Source organism: Polyodon spathula, chromosome 31 (assembly GCF_017654505.1).
Source record: "Polyodon spathula isolate WHYD16114869_AA chromosome 31, ASM1765450v1, whole genome shotgun sequence".
NCBI classification, from domain to species: Eukaryota; Metazoa; Chordata; class Actinopteri; order Acipenseriformes; family Polyodontidae; genus Polyodon; species Polyodon spathula.
In genome coordinates, this window is record NC_054564.1 from 3,860,673 (window position 1) to 3,883,718 (window position 23,046).

At 40.9% G+C, this 23,046-nt stretch overlaps 1 protein-coding gene across 3 annotated transcripts in view; it reads right to left on the reverse strand.

Moving 5' to 3' along the window:
• Positions 1-640: 640 nt before the first annotated feature.
• The window catches only part of LOC121303196 (cytosolic purine 5'-nucleotidase-like), a 118,413-nt gene continuing 96,007 nt past the window's right edge, over positions 641-23,046 (reverse strand). Inside the window, exons 2-15 of one of the 3 annotated variants that reach the window (XM_041233748.1) lie at positions 20,617-20,708; positions 17,971-18,028; positions 17,544-17,637; positions 16,366-16,419; positions 14,947-15,030; positions 12,599-12,640; positions 11,679-11,786; positions 11,063-11,129; positions 10,497-10,667; positions 7,452-7,503; positions 7,002-7,062; positions 6,538-6,714; positions 4,763-4,855; positions 641-1,499 (exon numbers count right to left, since the gene is read on the reverse strand). In XM_041233748.1, coding sequence (XP_041089682.1) covers positions 1,464-1,499; positions 4,763-4,855; positions 6,538-6,714; positions 7,002-7,062; positions 7,452-7,503; positions 10,497-10,667; positions 11,063-11,129; positions 11,679-11,786; positions 12,599-12,640; positions 14,947-15,030; positions 16,366-16,419; positions 17,544-17,637; positions 17,971-18,028; positions 20,617-20,708 — 1,189 coding nt within the window. In that variant the 3' untranslated portion in view covers positions 641-1,463. The remainder of the gene's footprint in view (positions 1,500-4,762; positions 4,856-6,537; positions 6,715-7,001; positions 7,063-7,451; positions 7,504-10,496; positions 10,668-11,062; positions 11,130-11,678; positions 11,787-12,598; positions 12,641-14,946; positions 15,031-16,365; positions 16,420-17,543; positions 17,638-17,970; positions 18,029-20,616; positions 20,709-23,046) is intronic. The other 2 variants (XM_041233746.1, XM_041233747.1) reach the window with 2 other exon arrangements.

The following is a 23,046-nucleotide window of genomic DNA, read 5'->3' on the forward strand; positions in this document are numbered from 1 at the left end:
ACAGGCAGGATGCAGGCTTACCTGAGTGAAAGTGGAAATAAAGCCCACGCTGCCTAGTTTTTTTATTGAGGTTAGAAAGGAAAGCCTTGGTTATTATCCTGCACTGTGCTGTGGAATACTGTTTACTGTTGCTGCCTTTTGTAAACCATTGCAAATTTATTTTCAACACAATTGCAGTGTATTCAGTGTCTATCAACAGACTGAGTCTTCTTTGCCCACCACTTTATATTATATATGTTATAGTAAAAGTTCGAATATTGGCAAATTCTACAATTTAATCTTACACTATAAAATTGGCGTTGCTTCCTGGAACCTAATAATTTCCTGTACTGCAGGTCAGATTCACTTCCATGACCTCTACAGCAGAGGAAGTGTAGGTACCAGAAAGCTGCAGTTAAAATTCAATTAAAAAAAGGAATACATACATATACCAAAGTCTTTTAAATGGCTGTAAATATCATTGAAACAAATACATTGAAAAAGTTATATTCTCTTCTGATTCTTTATGAGATTCAAATTTTAATTCAAACACCACAGAGATTCTGAATTAGATTAGCAACATTAAAGTGTCTATATATATAGATATATATATATAATACTATAATTATATAATATATATATATATATATAGATTTATACATATATCAATCAAGCACATCAAGAGAAATCAAAACTAGCTAAGGAACATGAGAATCTCTTTAAACAATGAGAACCTGTTCCATCAATTCAAAACAAACTAAATATGATGTTAAAAACCCTTCGCAGAGCATGCAGTGTTAGACCATTAACTGAAATCTACATCAACCAGGGGCCTAGCCGATGTATGCTTCCATCCTTCTTATTAATATGAGTGTAAAGAAAACAATGATCGAATCATCACTAATCCGGTGAGCTTTTAGTTGCTTGTTTATACATGTATTTGCTCAGCCAACGTCAGTTGTATTCTAAGATATTTATACACAGTTCATAACACCCCTCCAGTGTAACCCTTTCCAATGTATCTATAGGCTAGGTTAGTTTTCTATCAGACTTCTGTGTAGGGGAGACATGCAATGGAAAGTGGTTTGCAGTGCAAGCTCTTGACTGCACTGGATAAGAGAGTTGCTTTAAACCACATGTCAACTGTAAACTCATACTTGCACTGCTAATAGAATGAGTGGGCTGAGAAGAGCCAGACCACAGAAAACCCTTTCAACAATGCCAGACGTTGTAGCATCTCTCATTAAAAACGCCTAACTTCACAGTTCTTATTCTCCAATTAGTTACTGATCTTAAATACATCAACATGTGTAACCCAGCTTCACCATCACTATACAACCTGCCGAGCTGTGAGGTCAGCATCTGCCTGCCAAACAGCTTCGATGACCCCAGTCTGATAACAGGGTCAGACCCTTGCTGCATTCCTGTATTGGTGTCAACATCAATGTCTGGTAAAGCTGTGTTGCCATGGAAACATCAAGGCATCACTTATTTTCCTCCTTGCTTTCCTCATCTTCTTTCTGGTAGAGAAAAGGAACCAAGAATGTTTTGAATGTATTTTCTTTTTTTTTTTTTGGGGGGGGGGGGGGGGATAAAAAGATTGTCAATCAGTGCCCGCAACAGAGGTGCTAGCTATCAGAATATCCACTCCTACCTCCAGTACCCCTTGAGGTGTGCACAGAAGTGAGCTCCTACCTGGACCTTGATTACCAAGCTTTATACAATGGTCCTTCAAGCCTATCGAAGCACAGATAACCACTCATTAATTACGCAGTGTGACAGGGCGAGAGGCCCTGTACATTTAGTTGTTTATGTTTGGAACAGCAGAGGGAGAATACCTGCTGGTTCCACCTCCATCGCCATGGGAGGACTGCTTGTCACTACCACCACCACCAGCAGAGGGAGAATGCCTGCTGGTTCAAGAGCGAGAAACGAGACCAAAAAAAAGCGTATAGGATCAGGGAAGGCGATTGCCCAGCCTGACCTGTAGCGTACTTCTAGTATTTTGTGTTCGTGATTTTGTTTCTGTTTAAATATTTTATTTGTGCTCTGTGAGTAAGTGTTTATTTTTGTTTAAATATTTCATTTATTTTTGCCGCGCCTTTGATCTGCAGTACCTGCCTGTCTGTGCTTGTTCCACCTTCTGGCCTGACGTTACCGCTCAGCCATTGCCTGCCACACGTGGTTTCCACAGTGGGATCACCAGCGCCTCCTGGACTCAGGCCAGAGGAGGTACTTCAGAAAGGGTACTGCAGTTTTTTTTCTTTTTTTTATTGTAACTTTTTTTTGGAGGGAGGAAAGAGGAGGTTGGAGGAAAGTGTGTGGTGCCTGCACTTCACCACAGTGAGGCACTACAAGGGAGAAGGCGGTGTCCTGAGGGGAAAAGAAAGGTCACCTCTCCATAAAGGAATAGAAAGGTATGAGAGTTGGCTGAGGGACCCCAGTACCCCCTGTGGCTACAAACAGAGGGGAGACATTTGCTGGGGGGCAGCCACCTCGATATCCTCCTGGATTTTGTCCAGCTGAAGTCATTAGTCCAGCGGAAGGCCATCACCAGAGGGTTTCCAGGGCTGATGGATACCTTGGAGAGGGTGACCCAGATCGTGGACTGGGTCTACAAGGAGCGGGAGAGAGAAGACCTGGAGTGGGAGGAGCCCGAACGTCCTGCGCCTGAGTGGGAGGAGCCCGAATGTCCTGCGCCTGGGTGAGAGGAGGTTGAACGTCCACAGCCCAAGAGGGGGGAGTCGGTGTGTCCACAGCCCAAAAGGGGGGAGCTGGTGCGTCCACAGCCCAAGGGGGGTGAGCCAGTTCGTCCACAGCCTAGGTATCCACCAGCAGAGGGAGCATACCTGCTGGTTCTACCTCCACCTCTGTGGGAGGACTGCTTGTCACTCCAACCTACACCAGCAGAGGGAGAATACCTGCTGGTTCCACCTCCACCGCCATGGGAGGACTGCTTGTCACTACCACCACCACCAGCAGAGGGAGAATGCCTGCTGGTTCATGAGCGAGAAATGAGACCAAAAAAAAGCGTATAGGATCAGTGAAGGCGATTGCCCAGCCTGACCTATAGCGTACTTCTAGTATTTTGTGTTTGTGATTTTGTTTCTGTTTAAATATTTTATTTGTGCTCTGTGAGCAAGTGTTTATTTTTGTTTAAATATTTCATTTATTTTTGTGTATTTAACAAACGGCGCACGCCGCGCCTTTGAACTGCAGTACCTGCCTGTCTGTGTTTGTTCCGCCTTCTGGCCTGACGTCACCGCAACGCCATTTCCTGCCACACGCAGCAACAGCAAAAATCCCACAAGTAAATCGATCACCCATAATTATAGAACATAACTATAGAACAGTAGTGATACATTTAGGAATACAGTTGCCACCAGTACAGTGTTACTTCCGGCAGCCATTTATATCGGACAAATAGCGTTTGCTGTTTGTGATTCCCATCGATTTTATAACAAAGGCTGTGATAAACACGCCATATATTTCGGACAAACTCAGCCATTTAGATCTTGTGCCATTCACACAGATTTAAATAACAAACACACTGCTTTATAATGTAGTAGTCGCTCTTACTAATCCACAACTTTACTATCCGCTACATGAGCGATTAACTGGAGTTGCATCACCTGGTTACCTTGGGAATGATTACTCTTAGCCAGTACTCGTCGTGTTTACTAAAGCTGGCCCTGTGTACCAGGCACTGCTACTTGATTATTCCATGTGCATGGAGGGAAGTGGGTGGGGCTTGATGGATCGACCCTGCTACACTGAGAACAAGCATGTCAGTGATATTTGTTCCCCACCACGGGTCCAAATTAGAGCTATCAGCAGCATCCAAAAAGCTGATCATGGGGCTCCCGAGTGGTGCATCCAGTAATGGTGCTCCACGTGGAGTACAGCCTGGAGATCGCAGTTTTGAATCCATGTCATTGTCGATCGTGACCGGGGGTTCCTAGAGGGTGGCGCACAATTGGCTGAGTGCCGACTAGGCAGGGAGGGCTTAGGTCGGCAGAGGAATCCACAGTTCACCGCGCACCAGCGATCCTTGTGGCTGATAGGGTGCCTGCAGGTCTGCAGTGGAGCTATTCAGATCTGTGTTGTCCTCCAGCACTATAGGTCTGGTGGCTTCGCTGTGGAACCGCAGTGTGAAACATGATGGATTGGCAGGAGCACGTTTCGGAGGACGCGTGTTTCGGAGGACACGTGTTTCGGAGGACGCGTGTTTCGGAGGACGCGTGTTTCAGTCGCCGTTCCAAGGGGGTTGCAGTGGTGAAAGGGATAAAAATAACAATTGGGCTTTCCTAAATTGGGTAGAAAACCGGGGTAAAAACCACTGGTGATAACTAAATTAAAAAAAAAAAAAAAAAAAAAAGCTGATCACTATTATCAACTGTTTCCTGCCTGTACAAAATACATGCAAACAGACAAACAGGGTACACCCCAGATTCTGAAACTTCTCGTCACAACATCACACGAGAGACGTTCTGTTTAAATATTGCCATTAAACTTCACCAATAGTGCTTTAATCTGGGCACCAAGCAATAATGCATTGGAGAAAGCACACTTTCTGTAGATTTTTCAAAATTTTGATTGGACAACTGTTTGCCCATATTGTCAAATTGAATTTCTTGCCCAAATTAATTTGCTTTTAATGATGTATCAGGTATCAAGTATCTTAAGGCTAGAAGATGAGTAGTAAAATGTTCCTTTAATACTGGCTGATCTCTTTACTGTCTATGGAAGTCTTGTCTGATGGACTCTTTTTTTCTAGTTTTACCTTCATGCTGAGTCGATGCACTCGATTGGCTAGCGCTAAGTCCAGCGCGCTCATGTCCAGCTGGTAGTGGTCTACAGTGGATTCATGCGGCATCTGGAAACACAGAAATGACAGTTTAGCAGAGAGACTGAGGTAGTGACCCCTACCTCTACATCCATCACTCAGCTAAAACACACGATAAGGACAACAGGTTACTGAGCTGATCACATCTAAAAGGATCTGAATGCTTCAGCATCCAGAACATGGTTAACTCATTCAGTGCCTCACCGCTTTGTAAAATAGTGAATTGCCAGTTACACAATACCCAGTGTCACACCAAAGATCTGGCGGCACAAACGCTTGCTGGTGATCACAAATTACATTATTTCCAACTGTAATACAAACACATTGAAACAAACCACCATACAGTGTTTTACCAAATGACTGCTAGAGAATATGTGGCACCTGGAGCATGATTGATAGAAACGCAGTGTAAAGTAAGATGGATGTTAGATGCTTGTTTGGAGCATTCTGAATAAAGGCAATGTTGAACATATTTAACCTGGAAAGAATCCAAACCTCCCTCTGATGCAGAGCAGGGGAATCATCTGATAGAAGTGTATATAAATACCAAACAGTATCCATTAGATTAATGATTTAGCCATAAAAAAACACAGAAATATGTGAACTCCCAGGGGTAGATACAAATTGATTTAACTTATATGATCAGGAATAAGGGAGTGGCCAAAGGATTCAATCACGAGACATGGCCTTATATTACTGTAAGAAGGCAGTTGTGTTAAACACAGTATTCTGGAATACAGCATGTGTTAGCAATGATTTTTTGTATAATATAATGAACTAATGGATGTACTTTCTGTACAAACATTTCATTTAAAAAACAATACAATATTTTAGTCACAAAGGAAAAACCTGTGACATTCACACTGAAAAACTAAAATAAATGGCCAATGAATCAATACTCGGTCATTAAGGACAGTCTCATTATCAAAGTGGATCCTACTGATTCCCATTATTACAAAAACTAGGCTTGCTGCTGCTTTTTTTTCAGGGACTCACAAAATCCTGTAAAAAATCACTTTAAACAACATAATGAAATGTTTTATTTTGCATCTGACCAGCTCCCTACTCAGAGCCAGCATGTGGCACAACTGGTGCTGACAGTCTACAATGTACAGGTTTCAAGGTGTTCCAATCCAGAACTCCACTTAAATACCAGACAGGGTTTTTTGTGAGCCCCTGAAAAACAAACGTTGAAAAGGAGCAAGCCATGTTGGTGAGTAACGCGTTACTGTAATCTGTAATGGTTCCTTTTTCAGACAGGTAATGAAATGTGGAACGGATTACATTTTGCGTGAAAAAATATTGTAGTTGCTTTTCGTTACATTTAAAGTACTATGACTAATGCATAATGTGGAAATCACAAAGCGCTTCAACAGCGAAAGTCAAATCATACATATCATCTGGCTAGAACATGGCGTTGATAGCAGGATTTTCAAAGAATATTTCGAGCTGCAGCCTGACCAAACTGAAAAAACTATCTCTGGAAAATTATAACTGTGCCTGAGAAGTAACTATTTCTAACTAACTGTAACTAGTTGCATTTTTTCAAAGTAATAAATTACTGTAACTAGTTACAGTTTTGTTCAGGTAACATGTAACTGTAATGGATCAATTCTTAAAAGTAATTTCCTCAAAACTTGGAGCAAGCCTACACATTGAAGTCCCACAGCAAAGCCTAAGTGCTGAGGCTTGCACTATGGCTGGGGACTCACCAGCACTGGCGGCGCTCTGAACAGGTAGCTGAAGGGGTAGTACAGCAGGTTGAGGCAGGAGGATGCATACAGGTCAGCGTAGCGCATCAGCTGGCTGGAGAAGAGAGTCTGCCGTGAGCCACAGCGAAGCAGGCTGCCCATCTTCCCATAGCACATGTCCATCTCATGGGTCACCCTCTGCACAGACAGACACACAGACAGCATGACTGAGAGATCCAGGGCTACATTCTCTAGCCTAAATAAACAACTCAGATTTTTCATTTCGGGTCTTGAAAGTAAATTATTCCTAAAAATGTCAAGACATTAACAAAGTAATTTATACTTAATACCTCTTCTGTATATCTATTGCTGGAGATATGGATCTCCAGGGGGATACAAAGAAAGAAAGAAAGAAAGAAAGAAAGAAAGAAAGAAAGAAAGAAAGAAAGAAAGAAAGAATTTGTACTGGAGTTCTGAAGTCTTACTTTTATCTGAGTCCGGATGGCACTGATATCAGGGCACTCTGTGCTGCTGCTGTCCAGGTGTCTAAAACAACACAGTGAAAGGGTCAGCGACACACAACCACACACAACCACACCTGCACGCACACACACACACACACACACACACACACACACACACACACAACCATGCCTGCACAGAGACATACACACATACAGACATGCCTGCAACCAGACAGATACACGCCTGCACCCAGAAACACACACACAAACATGCCTGCACCCAGACACACACAGACAGACACACTCCTGCACCCAGACATACACACACACACACACACACACACACACACACACACACACAGATACACGCTTGCACCCTGACACACACACACACAGAAATACACGCCTGCACCCAGACACACACACATGCTACACCATTAGGGCACTGCACTGAACCCTCTTCAAACTCACTTGTAAAGCTCCGCTAGAAATATATCCAGGCTCTTCAACTCATCAAACAGATCTGAGAGAAAATGCAAATCATTAGTAAAACAGAGGGGTCAATTGCTGTTTTTGTTAATTCACAATATTGTCTCTCAGCTACATCTGCCTCTAAACTTTTAATGAACATATGTGTATCTTAAATGATGCTCCCAAATAGAAGAATCTTTTTAAACTTCAGCCCAAGCTTGTTTAGCTGGTTTACTACATCAGGACACATTCCACCATTGACCCCCAGGGGGAGCTATTGTATAACAGTTGTGAGCAGCAGTCCCACAACCACACTGAACACTATTAGTCTCGATTGATTGTTCCCCTGATTGCTGAGCTAGCGTCAGTTTAAAGGAGGGTGTGTTGAAAGTTGGATTCAGGATCATATTCTCTATAGGGACTATATAGTAGATGAGCCTCTGTAATCCCAAAGGTTTCCGGTTTGCATCCTCCAGTCTTATCTTAAGTTTTTTTTTTTTTTTTTTTTTTTTTCATCATATATATTATCAACATGGCAAATGCTTTTTTGCTCTTTTATTTATTTCAGACATTATTCATGCATTGGTTTTCTTTGCAACTTTTTGACAGTAATTTATAAAATAATTTTTACTGCTGAATACTGTTTGTTTGAATATTCAAATATTTGTCCCAGCACTGCAAAAAGTAATTTAATGACAAGTAATTCTTTACTTTTTAACTTAATAAACCTTACCTGTGATGGAATTCTTTTGACTATATAGGTCTCAAATGTGCAGTTTCAAAAGAAAGACAATATCACAAACATACAGTTAAAAACACCTCGTACTACACTAGGGTTTTTAAGTTAATAAGAACATAAGAAAGTTTACAAACGAGAGGAGGCCATTCGGCCCATCTTGCTCGTTTGGTTGTTAGTAGCTTATTGATCCCAAAATCTCATTAAGCAGCTTCTTGAAGGATCCCAGGGTGTCAGCTTCAACAACATTACTGGGGAGTTGATTCCAGACCCTCACAATTCTCTGTGTAAAAAAGTGCTTCCTATTTTCTGTTCTAATGTCCCTTTGTCTAATCTCCATTTGTGACCCCTGGTCCTTGTTTCTTTTTTCAGGCTGAAAAAGTCCCTTGGGTCGACACTGTCAATACCTTTAATAATTTTGAATGCTTGAATTAGGTCACCACGTAGTCTTCTTTGTTCAAGACTGAACAGATTCAATTCTTTTAGCCTGTCTGCATATGACATGCCTTTTAAGCCCGGAATAATTCTGGTCGCTCTTCTTTGCACTCTTTCTACAGCAGCAATATCTTTTTTATAGCGAGGTGACCAGAACTGCACACAATATTCAAGATGAGGTCTTACTAATTCATTGTACAGTTTTAACATTACTTCCCTTGATTTAAATTCAACACTTTTCACAATGTATCCGAGCATCTTGTTAGCCTTTTTTATAGCTTCCCCACATTGTCTAGATGAAGACATTTCTGAGTCAACAAAAACTCCTAGGTCTTTTTCATAGATTCCTTCTCCAATTTCAGTATCTCCCATATGATATTTATAATGTACATTTTTATTTCCTGCGTGCAGTACCTTACACTTTTCTCTATTAAATGTCATTTGCCATGTGTCTGCCCAGTTCTGAATCTTGTCTAGATCATTTTGAATGACCTTTGCTGCTGCAACAGTGTTTGCCACTCCTCCTATTTTTGTGTCGTCTGCAAATTTAACAAGTTTGCTTACTATACCAGAATCTAAATCATTAATGTAGATTAGGAATAGCAGAGGACCTAATACTGATCCCTGTGGTACACCGCTGGTTACCACACTCCATTCTGAGGTTTTTCCTCTAATCAGTACTTTCTGTTTTCTACATGTTAACCACTCCCTACTCCATGTACATGTGTTTCCTTGAATCCCAACTGCGTTCAGTTTGAGAATTAATCTTTTGTGCGGGACTTTGTCAAAAGCTTTCTGGAAATCTAAATAAACCATGTCATATGCTTTGCAATTATCCATTATCAATGTTGCATCCTCAAAAAAATCAAGCAAGTTAGTTAGACACTATCTCCCTTTCCTAAAACCATGTTGACTGTCTCCCAGGACCCTGTTACCATATAGGTAATTTTCCATTTTGGATCTTATTATAGTTTCCATAAGTTTGCATATAATAGAAGTCAGGCTTACTGGTCTGTAGTTACCTGGTTCAGTTTTGTTTCCCTTTTTGTGGATCGGTATTACGTTTGCAATTTTCCAGTCTGTCGGTACCACCCCTGTGTCAAGAAATTTTCCAGTCTGTCGGTACCACCCCTGTGTCAAGAAATTTTCCAGTCTGTCGGTACCACCCCTGTGTCATGGAAATCTGTTACACTTGCACTTCCTTGGTCATTTCACCTGAGCAGTATCTGTGGGTCAAGCATTATACTGGCTGCAAAGCATGTCAGTCATTAGGAGAAGCAGCTGGTTGGTTATGGAGAGGAAGGGCAATTGAAGGGGTGGGACAATTTCACTCTTCAGGTGAAATTACCATGTATTTCTTTCGAAACTATTAATTTGAGACCTATATAGTGAATGGACATGCATGGTGTGGAACATGTGTAGAATTATTTTTCCAGCTCCATCTCTAACAACCCTGCTGTACTGACGGCTCTTCTCTGTCCAGACCCCTGCTGTACTCACAGCTCCTCTCTATCCAGACCCCTGCTATACTCACAGCTCCTCTCTGTCCAGACCCCTGCTGTACTCACAGCTCCTCTCTATCCAGACCCATGCTGTACTCATGGTTCCTCTCTATCCAGACCCCTGCTGTACTCACAGCTCCTCTCTGTCCAGACCCCTGCTGTACTCACAGCTCCTCTCTATCCAGACCCATGCTGTACTCATGGTTCCTCTCTATCCAGACCCCTGCTGTGCTCATAGCTCCTCTCTATCCAGACCCATGCTGTACTCATGGTTCCTCTCTATCCAGACCCCTGCTGTGCTCACAGCTCCTCTCTATCCAGACCCCTGCTGTACTCACGGTTCCTCTCTATCCAGACCCCTGCTGTACTCACGGCTCTTCTCTGTCCAGACCTGCAGCTCCTTGGCCAGCTCTGGCACCACGAGGTATGTCTTCCAGCCCTGACGCTTCTTTGACTTCAGGATGTCTCCGAAAATGTGATCCCCCACGTACAGGATATCCTTGCCTTTCACCCGCAGCAGGTCACAGATAATATCAGAGGAGCCTTCAATGAGGAGGGAGAACAAGGAGGGGTGAATGCTATGTAGTAACCCTTTAAACAATTGCATTAATCACTCCATTCCACTCACAAGATCATATCTTGTCAACTTATTGAGGAATCACACTGTAAACACTGCTTTGCCTAAAGAGTTTCATAGAAAATGGAAGACCCAGTATTAAGGAGTATCTACAATGTTTATGGTTGAGTAGCACACTTTCTTGTGATTGTAGCTAACAAAATAATTCCAGAACTCTTACAAGTTGTGTACTTCTGTTAATTATATACGTCTCAAATGTGCCGGAAACACATTTATTATATTGTATATGGAACTACATTTGGTCAAAGAAATCTCTGTTTGCTATTGCTGGCTGCAATCTCTTTAATGAAAGCTGACTTACCTCCTGAGTACACAGTGCCGTGCTGCAGACCCCCAGTGTAGGTACCGATCCTCAGCTTCCCAGTGTCCTGCAGGAACAGACAGAACAATATCCACTCCTTTCTTGCATTAGCAGGACAGGTCATTCTTATTTCCGCTCTGCATGCATGCATACGCGAATATTAAAGAAGAGATCCAAAATCACATTTTCACTGTCCTGTTGCTGTCCTGTTACTTATTTACATTGTTTCCAACAGCGGGGCTTTTTTGTAATTATTCCAATAGATTTTTTTTTTGATTTTTTTTATTCTCTGCGTCAAAGACCTGTGTTCAGGAGCAGCTCTCCAGTTCTAGTTGTCAGACTGTCTTTCACCACACATGTGTAACACAGACTAGATCAGATGAACATGTATTGTGTACAACTACAGAGTGCATTTTGTGACTGAGTCTGTCCTTCAGCTTCTGTGAATAAATAATGTTACTGTGTTTCATGACAACAGGAAATGCTGTTCTCCAGACACGGGGATACTGTATGCATGCTAATGCACTGGGGAGGGGACTGTGTGCTCATATCCATGTCAGCCTAAGTACAATAATAAAATTACAACAACAACAACAACAAAAATAACAATTCTCACCTTGTCCACCTGTCTTAGAACAGTCCCTTCCCCAAAAAAGAGTGGTTTCCTCGTATCCACGACAACCAGGTCAAAGTAAGAACGCCAGGACTTCTTTGGAGTGCTGGGCTGTGGGAGGCAGGCCAGGTTACGTGACCACATATAGAATGGCATTAGACTCTGCTCTGAACACTTTGTGTGTGAGTTACTCACTCCCATTCTGAGACCCACTCTACTGTGCCACTACCTCCAAAATAAGGCAGCTAAACACCCCATCACAAACTAATAAAAAGGAAGCTTTTATTTGACTTGGAATGTTTTATAGCAGAGATGGCCCATACTGTGAAACTGCAATTGTGTAAAGCATTCCAGAACACCCTGTGGCCCTTACTACGTGAGGTGCTTGTAACTTTGAAATAATTACACAAATAAAATAGAATTGCACACAACCTGTCACACACTTCCATTTGCTGTATAAATTAGCAGTTTTGAAAGAAGCTCATTTTTGTAAAGCTGCTTGGTAAGTACGTTAAGAAAGTAGTTCTCAGTTTGCATGCCTTCCTTTACTAAACTTTCCTGTCAGACACATTTCAGACTTTAGCTGGTAACTGCAACTGAGGGGGTTTGGGTTATTGGATAGCAAATGGCATAACCCTCATAACACTCTACTGCAGAAAATTTGCATGGTAAATTGTTATAATAAGCATTTACCATAGTTTACTATCATTTACCATGTTTTTTTTTAATTTGCTTTACAATGCTTACCTCTGCTTTAACATGCTGTCACTATGCTTTACTACACTTTGCTATGCTCTTATTATAGTAAACTTTTCTAAAATAAACTAGCAAAATTGTATAATATGTAAATTATTTTAAGCTTCCATAGACACTCAGAAAAAGGTAACGTGAAAATGCAAACATTCCGACAACATGCGGCTCACCGTTGAGTCTTGAGAGAAGTCAAACAGGTATGTCATTATTGCCTAAAGAGACAAGACACATTATCACCAACACTGCCACTGTAGCAGTTTACAGCATTTACTATCATCATTCACACCTCCAGTTAGCTTTACTTTTAACTCAAAAGTTTAAAGTTTATAGCTGTCAAACATGTATTCTCTCTAAGTACAGCGGGTACTCCCACCAGTGTAACCCTTAACCTGTCCCCCTGCAACAGAGGTTGTAAGAGACACCACATTTCTTCTGTGTGAAATTTCATACCAATATATTTCTCTATACAATAAATACAATGTGTGGATCATTTGGATTGACAAACAGAGTGTCCAAAGCTCTTGAACTTTAAGTTCACAACACACAGGAATCATACATCCCAAACTCTTCCTGACAAAAGACATAAAACTCTTCTCCGAAGCAGGGCTGTAGTCGAATAACATTCAAAAAGGGTGCTTCCCTACTGCTGACAGATAGCTAATTTGGGACGCTGTCATCAAGTCATCATGCAAACGGCAGAAATAAAAGGTGATGATGACTGCACAGCCACAGCAGGTTAACACTGGAGGAGCTGCATGATGCTGGTAGGGGTGTGCAGACCCTCACACTTTCAGAATAATTCCTATCAAGAAGTTTTAAGTTGTTCGGTATTAATTCAATGGAATAAAACGTGTTAATTACTCAACAAGAAGCAAAGCATTCCCTCGGTTGCCCTTGTTTACACTGTTATTGAGTATCAAATCTTATGTTGTTAGTATCAATCTGACAGCATGATTTAATACAGAACCCGCTGTGATCAAACTAACTAAAACCACTCCTGTTTTACTTGAGATTATTTGTCTTTCTTTTATCCTTTTGGTAAAAAATCATTTTGATTTCTCTTTGCTTGTTTCCTGAAAAATAAAAATAAAAACAAAAGGAGCCTACAGCAAACCTCCAGGTGATACGTTTAGAATACGTTTCTGAGGTAACGAACATTACTGTATACAGTATGGGACCAATAAACTGGAGGCAAGATGAGGTGGAGCAGTGGCTTAATGCACTGGCTTCTCAGTTTGCATCAAGTTTATGTCACGAGTGAAATTCATTTGCTGGTTAATGTTCAGTAGACAGACGTTCACTTCAACTGTGTAATTTGACTTCATTTGCAGCCTCTGCTTGGGGATGCATGCACTTTATAGAAAGCACAGATGTAGTTAAAGCAATCTAGGGTCTCTTAGTCCTTAAAATAGAGCCAAAAAAGGTAACTGGTCCAGCTGCAATCACCTCACTCAGGAACAATTCATTGACATACAGTAATAATAATAATAATACATTTTATTTATATAGTGCTTTTCATTTAAAAATCACTTCACAAAGCAGCATAAAAATTTCAATAGACAAGCAGTAAGAACAACAAATAATTTACAGAAGTTTTAAGATTAGATTTAAAAACATCAACTGAGTCACAATTTTTCAAATAGACTGGCAGAGCATTCCATAGGCTTGGGGCTAAACAGCGGACAGCCCGATCACCCACAGTGTGCAGATGAGTCCTAGGCACAGACAAAAGAGCTACCAGATCTCAATCTGCGTTTGGGTATGTGGTACTGAAGGAGATTCCCAAGATAGGCAGGGCCTTGAGAATGTAAGGATTTATAAGTTAGTAATAAAAGCTTAAAATCAATCCTATACAGTATTTGACTGGCAGCCAGTGGAGAGAAGCAAGGACAGGAGATATATGCTCATGTTTCTTGGTCTTAGTGAGAACACGTACAGCAGTATTTTGAATATATTGTAACCTACTGATAACCTTAGAGGAGATACCGTACTCATAGAGGTTGATAACATACAGTTTATGTTAGAGAGCAGAAAAGTTGTACTGCCCATTGAGAAAGGCACTAGTGAAACCATTTGTATACTTGGCTTAGTTTGTTATCATTTACTTCATGTCATGCTCGTTTCTCTTTACATTTTCCTTTACTAGTCTAAGATGTTTGCAGTCATTTTGAGTGATTGATGAATCCTCAGTACAGCCTTTCTCAGTCCATTCAAACATGTAACAATTTCAACTGTGCCAGCCCCACCTACAATAAAAGCAGAGAGTGCAGCGCTGGCCCAGCTGAAAAGCCGCATGGCTTCCTATGGAATGAGGAAGACTCTTCAGTGAAGGCACTTTGGATTCTCCAGACAAGCTCATAGAAGCCCAAATCTGGGTAAAGGCAGAATTAGAGAACTCAATATTGGAGAAACAGACCCACTCAGAATGATTGCAAACTGCACAGAGTACAGGACATGTTCAAAAATAATTCAAAATGATGTTTGAAGTTCTTCAGGGGCAGGGTTCTCTTATACTCACATCAGTGTAGCAGTAGTCACTGTTCGTGGCCAGGAAGACGCTGGCTACCTCTTTGATGCGGCTCAGCAAGAGGGGTAGCCGGGGCTGAAACACAGGGATACTCAGGATGAATAGGAAGTCTATGAAACGCTAGCAGTGCAGTAGGCCCAGCGGCCCTATCTTCATGTTATAAGGCACAGGATAGAAGAGCTCCTGACAGGTGCTCTGCCAATGAGAATGCAACCTATCCTAGCATCTTCACCATCCTCGTGCTCCATTAACCAGACTAGCAACTTCATCATCCTCGTGCTCCATTAACCTAATCTAGCATCTTCACCATCCTCGTGCTCCATTAACCTAATCTAGCATCTTCACCATCCTCGTGCTCCATTAACCAGACTAGCATCTTCATCATCCTCGTGCTCCATTAACCTAATCTAGCATCTTCATCATCCTCATGCTCCATTAACCTAATCTAGCATCTTCATCATCCTCGTGCTCCATTAACCTAATCTAGCATCTTCACCATCCTCGTGCTCCATTAACCAGACTAGCAACTTCATCATCCTCGTGCTCCATTAACCTAATCTAGCATCTTCACCATCCTCGTGCTCCATTAACCTAATCTAGCATCTTCACCATCCTCGTGCTCCATTAACCAGACTAGCATCTTCATCATCCTCGTGCTCCATTAACCTAATCTAGCATCTTCATCATCCTCATGCTCCATTAACCTAATCTAGCATCTTCATCATCCTCGTGCTCCATTAACCAGACTAGCATCTTCATCATCCTCGTGCTCCATTAACCTAATCTAGCATCTTCATCATCCTCGTGCTCCATTAACCTAATCTAGCATCTTCATCATCCTCGTGCTCCATTAACCTAATCTAGCATCGTCATCATCCTCGTGCTCCATTAACCTACTCTAGCATCTTCATCATCCTCGTGCTCCACTAACCAGCCTAGCATCTTCACCATCCTCATGCTCCATTAACCTAGTCAAGCATCTTCACCATCCTTGTACTGCATTAACCAGCCTAGCATCTTCACTATATTTTCGAGGGAGGGACACAAGAACTGTAACTCACACAGTGTTCAGAGCAGAATCTAATGCCATTCTATAAAAATCTTGGTACATTATACAGTGGTTTCACAGACCTCGATTAGCACTAATCTTGTACGACCTTACCAAAGGTAACAGCAGGTAGTCCAGGATTAGTACTAATGGGAGTCTGTGAAACCTTAGGAAGGACATAAATCTCAAAAGTGGGTGAGTACTAATTTGATATTTTTCTACTGTCTTGTGTATAACTTTGTGAATGGTCATGTGTTTCCCATGCTGCGAGTTCTGCAGTAGTGTCACAGAGCTCAGTAACCCAGGACGTGCGAGTCCAGCTCAGATGGAGTTGTTATACAGTCTGGAATGTCATCACTTACGTCTTTTATCACATACTTCTCCAGGTTTTTCAGTGTCTTTTCCTTCAGGATACCCTGGCACACAAGAGCAGAACATTACATTGAGTCACTGTACAGACTGTAAAGAATGCTCTAGACCAGCAGCAGTTTAATATTTTTAACTTCTTTCCCGTCTGATATTCTATTAAGTGAGGGTGGAAATGATGATCAAGGGTGTGCAACAGTAACTGCTGCCCCCTCCAGCAACTGTGGCAAATATGAGTAAATACAAACTCCCTGTGCAAAATAACAGCTTAAGAAGGGGCAGCAATTACGCATGCACACCCCTAGTGGTCATTTTCTACAGCCACAGTTTTTTCTATTTTAGAGCAGGGAAAGGCAACCGTGGCACTCCCAACTCATTCCATTGCAGGACTTTGTTCCAACAAGATCCTTCATTATTTAATTGACCTCCATTGGACCTGCAATTGAATGGATTGCTTACCCTTGTTTTAAAGTATGGTTGAAAAGGGACATCAGTTACTAAGGGTTGATTTGATACCCTGCTGGGATAAGCTAGAGGTTTTAAATCATTGGGGAACGGCTCTGAATTTCAGGTGGCTGTAGCACATCAATATGAGGGTCTACACATTATAGTAGTATTATAAATCACATATCAGATCTCAACCAGTAACAGTGAAGTATTTGCCCAAATTCCAGGACATGTTACTCTGTGTTCAGATGTCATGCCGTGCTGAGAACACCACACCTGACTCCAATGTTCAAAAATGAAAACAAACACAAAACACACAACATACTGCTACCTTTAAGAAAGTACTACCAAAATTGCAAAACCAGAAAAGCAACAAATGAAATTGTTACAATCTGAACATGGTAAAAGTCACTTAATCCCTAATGCTGCTCATGCAAGTTTCTCCAGCTGCACTGTTGCTTTTAATAAATACTAACCAATGTGGTTTACTTAATTTACCTTAGATAACCAATATAAAATATCCACCACACACTGCATGAGATCACATTTCTTGTACTATAAGACACACCCTACACACAACCTATTAACTTATATACAAAACACATGTAATAGGACCAAAAAGGTAAGAAATTAAATATTTTGAAAATGTGTCCCTTTAGGTGTCACTTAAAAGCATGTGTCCGTGCTCTCAACAGCCCTGTAAGCATTAGAAATGAGAGGTCCTGACCGTGTCATGCATGTAATCCATGGCATCCCGGACGTCCTGGAACATGCTGCGGAACGACATGAAGAGATCCCCGTGTTTGTAGCCTTTCTGCCAGCTAGTGGGGAAAAAAAAAGATCATGGTTACATATCTTCTGTGTATTGATGTGTAGAGCATTAGAGCAGAATTTAAAAAAATTAGTGGTGCAGTATAAATGAGCCATCACCTTTGTTTTAAACACTCAATATTAAATCAATACAGTATCTTAATTTACAACAAGTATCAGGAAAAATAGATTCCCCAGGAAAGACAGACAGACAAATCCTACTTAAATGTTTCAAGATGTTCCCTCAAGGCATATGGTCTAAAGAACATTTGGCCTATAAAAAGTTTCACATTCATATTAATCTCTTTGCAGGCATGGCTTTGAGAGCACTGTAAAGGTCTTACTTGATGTATCTGGTACAGTTGGTGAAAAAATTGACGAGGCAAGCATACAGGTAGGTTTCTAGGAAAGAAAACAAAACAAAATGACACACTAGAAACGAGGGCAGCTCAATCAATAATGCTTCAGGCTCCCGGCTCCTGCCATACCAGATAAATGAGACACAATTTAGCCCACAACCTCAGACCTCAGTGAAAGTAGGACACGCAGTGCGAGAGAGAATGGGTTTGAAACTAACCTTGTCTGGGGAGACACTGTACACAGAAGCCTCCAGTTTACATTGCAATCAAAGTGTTTATGACATATGTTCTGAAGACAGTGTGATCACTGACCTTTCTGAAGCTGTAAAAGCTAGGCCCTTTTTCAGCTCTAGAACTTGAACCTGTTTCACAATTTGGGGTTCCTCCATGGCTGACCTAGTAAAAGGGCTACTACTGGGAGTGCAGGGTAAGTCACGCGAGCGTGATTTGAATCCTGGCTGCACCAAGTTGTGTCTTGGCAGCATAGGGAGCTCTGCATTGGGTTTTGCCCTCCCCACAGTCAGGGAATGGTTCACCTGGTCCTGTTCACATTGTCCCTGTGTTATTAGGTCAGGTTCAGGGAGCTTACTGAGAGGAAAGAGAGTTATCTAGTTTTAGATGAGGAATTATAGATTGATACAGTAGTGTGCACAAGGAGAACAACTAAAACTGCTATTCAGAATTTGAATGTACTCTATGGGTGTCTATATTCTCCACTACTAGCAACATTACCAAACATCTGGGTTTACAATCACTCTGAGAGGGTCTGGGTTTAGTATTACCATGTGTCTACAAATCTAAATCCTAAATTACAGGGCTCAACGTACTTCCTCATTTCAATCAAATCATGTGGCAATGTATCCTTTCAACTCTGTCAGTCCATCTACTCTCTGGGCCCTATTTTCATACATGACTAAACTGATTAAAGTAATGTTTTTTTAGGCAGGTGTAGGCAGGGCTGCTTTAGCCCTGATGTTTGTAAATGACTAAGGGGTAGATGTACTAAGATGGGCCAATCGCAGTGCAAACATACAGCATTTAGCATTTTCGTTACGACAATTCACAAAGTGCACATTTTGTTGTATGTACCAAGAAAAAACATGTTAATGAAGAGAGCCGCAACTTACTAATTTAAATATTATTTGCGTTATCTTAACGAGATCTAGCAAAAGCTCTGTTATTCCTAATCTACATTAAAGATTTAGATTCTGGTATAGTAAGCAAACTTGTTAAATTTGCAGACAACACAAAAAAAGGGGGAGTGGCAAACACTGGTGCAGCATCAAAGGTCATTCAAAATGATCTAGACAAGATTCAGAACTGGGCAGACACATGGCAAATGACATTTAATAGAGAAAAGTGTAAGATACTGCACACAGGCAATAACAATGTGCATTATAAATATCATATGGGAGATAATGAAATTGAAGGAGGAATCTATGAAAAAGACCTGGGAGTTTTTGTTGACTCAGAAATGTCTTCATCTAGACAACGTGAGGAAACTAGAAAAAAGGCCAACAAGATGCTCGGATATATTGTGAAAAGTGTTGAATTGGAAGTGCTGAAGGGAAGTAATGTTAAAACTGTACAATGCATTAGTAAGACCTCATCTTGAATATTATGTTCAGTTCTGGTCACCTCACTACAAAAAGGATATTGCTGCTCTAGAAAGAGTGCAAAGAAGAGAGATCAGAATTATTCCGGGTTTAAAAGGCATGTCATATGCAGACAGGCTAAAATAATTGAATCTATTCAGTCTTGAACAAAGAAGACTACGCGGCGACCTAATTCAAGCATTCAAAATTCGAAAAGCTATTGACAACGTTGACCCAAGGGACTTTTTCGACCTGAAAAAAGAAACAAGGACCAGGGGTCACAAATGGAGATTAGACAAAGGGGCATTCAGAACAGAAAATAGGAGGCACTTTTTTACATAGAATCGTGAGGGTCTGGAATCAACTCCCCAGTAATGTTGTTGAAGCTGACACCCTGGGATCCTTCAAGAAGCTGCTTGATGAGATTTTGGGATCAATAAGCTACTAACAACCAAACGAGTAAGAATGGCCTCCTCTCATTTTAAACTTTCTTATGTTCTTATGTTCTTATAAGGATATCTCCCCTCCTCATTATTCTCCTTCTCTCTGCCTGCACCGCAACCATAAATCTGCCATTCTCGCTTTCAAAAGGATAGTGAATTGTCTACCTTTTAAACAATAGAGACTAAAGTTAAACCAAATAGAAGCAGGTGTAACACAGACGTGTAAATACTTCAGGAATCGCACTTAGGTGTATGTCAGCTAATTTAACTAGCCGTGAATAACTTACAACAGACAGACAACTAAATCCCACAAAACACCTAAACGCACACAAAATCACACACACACACACACAAGTCATGAACGCTTAAGCCCCTTAGACCCCTTAGTCACGTACGAAGATAGGGCCCTTTCTGTCTATATATATATATATAGAGAGAGAGAGAGAGAGAGAGAGAGAGAGAGAGCAGGGCACATTGTGGCATGATGCTTATGGAACGAAGAAGCTGTTCCGTCCTAGCACTTCGGCTTTTCCAGACAAGCTCAAAGCAGCGCTGTGATTCACTGTGTGTGTGGATGTGTGTGCTGCTCTTACCTGCCAGGTTGAAGAGGGTGTTGAGAATGTAGAATCGGTCAATGTCGTCTCTCTGGATGAACCTATTGGGGTAGTGGTCCTGAATCTCAGACCTGAGGGACAAAAAACATATTTAGAGGACTGTTTCAGTATGCTCCTTCCTGGAATCAAACTTGCTGATCTTTACCGTCAACATCAACTCTGCTTTGGAAAGAAAACTGAAATACATATTAGTAACATACATCTCCCACATTTAGCGCCATCACCATATCACTGTGACCTATATGTTCATGTAAAAATAATTTAAGTGTGACACATGTACAGACAGACAGAGGTTCCTCCATTTACCCAAGATTCTGACACTTTCTTGAGAGAATTTTATCACAATTGCATAAACAGTTCTCTAGCAATTTGTAAGGGCGATATACGCACTTACCTAATAACAGATAGAGAGGAACTTTCTTATATCCCCATATTCTTATTTTTCAATGTCAGTCTTTATCTGCAATGTTAGGCGATCTTTCTGCACTCAAAGTTACTAAAGCACAATTCAAATTACTATTCACATTATTTCTTATAGCTAACAAAAATATATTAAAGTTCCTGGAAGGATGCTGAACCTCCAATATTAGCACTTTGAAAAAATTCAGTTTTAGAAATGATTCATTCGGAGGGTTCTCAAGTGCAGCAGCTCGGTGTGCAGGGTGAGTCTCAGAGCGCAGGCTCGCACCCTGGCTGCGGTCTTCTCTGGGGACTCTTAAGGGAGCGTCGCATTGGCTCTGGAGCTCCCGTGGGTTAGAGAGGCAAAACCGACAGGGACTGTTCCTCATCAAGCTACAGTGAACAGTGAGTTACCATATGGGTAACTTTCCATTTTGGATCTTATTATAGTTTCCATAAGTCTCCACATAATAGAAGTCAGGCATATTGGTTTGTAATTACCTGGTTCAGTTTTGTCTCTCTTTTTGTGGATCGGCATTACGTTTGCAATTCTCCAGTCTGTTGGTACCACCCCTGTGTCAAGAGACTGTTGAATGATCTTGGCTAGCGGTTTGTAAATTACTTCTTTCATTTCTTGGAGTACTATTAGTAGAATCTCATCAGGCCCAGGGGATTTGTTTATTTTAAGAGCTCCTAGTCCCTTTAACACTTCTGCCTCGGTTATGCTAAGGTTATTTACAACTGGATAGGAACATGTCGACATATGGGGCATGTTGTCCATATCCTCCTTTGTAAAAACTTGTGAAAAATAATCATTTAATATATTTGCTTTTTTTTTCTTTTCATCTATGATCTCTTAGACATTTTACTGCTCCTTGAATGTTCTTTTGCTGTTATAATATTGGAAAAACATTTTGGAATTGGTTTTAGCCACCTTGACAATATTCATTTGTATCTCTTTCTTGGCCTTTCTAACTTCCTTTTTGACTTGCTCTGCAGTTTCAAGTACTCTTTCTGTGTACTTTGTTCTTGGTCCCTTTTAAATACTCTGTAAAGTGCCTTTATCTCTAAATATATTTTTTAATTGATCTATTAAACCATTTTGGCCATTTTGTTTCAGATTTTGATTTGTCTACTTTTGCATTGTATTTGTTTTGCGCCTCTAATGCTACATTTTTTAAAAGCCATCCTTTCTCTGCAGATGTTTTCTCTATTTTACTCCAATCTACTTCTGTTTGCCTTTCTAAAATTGTAAACCTTAGCTTTAGTTGCTACTTTTGGGGTTTTAAAACTCACTTCAAATGAGACCACATTTTTATCTGAGTTTGCCAATGGTTCTCTGACCTGTTTTAGTTATTCTGTCTTCGTTATTTGAAAAGACTAAATCAAGGCATGCCTCTCCTCTGGTTGGTGCCTTGAAAAATTGCATTAAGAAGTAGTCATTTGTCTTTTTAACTTCAGCTGTCTTGCTCCCCACCGGGTTTTCCCATTTTGTATGGGGGAAGTTGAAATCCCCCATTAGTATGGCTTCTCCTTTGCAACACGCATTCCTAATGTCATTGTATTACAGATTATTTTGCTCGGTATCTGAATTTGGCGGTCTATAGCCCCTGTTATTATGCCCCTTGAATTTTTGTTCATTATTCTGACCCATATTGATGTGTTGGTTTTTTCTTCTAGATTTAACACCTGGGCTTCAAGACTGTTTTTGATGTATAGCACTACCTCTCCGCCTCTTCTGTCCTGCCTGTCTTTCCTATACAGTGTATACCCACTAATATTATATTCGTCTCTATCACTTTTGTATTTTTTATTCTCGCATTAATATCCAATCTAGTAGATTCAGTGTCCGCCAGTTCTGTATGTACTTGCTAAAGCGGTTTTCTCCCACTGTTAATTAAAAAAAATAATAAATAGCCACCTTGCTAACAATTTCATCCCGAGGTCTACAGTGAAACATACTGGCCCGATCTTCGATCTCTGCTCAATCCCTTTGCTAAATTTGTGCCT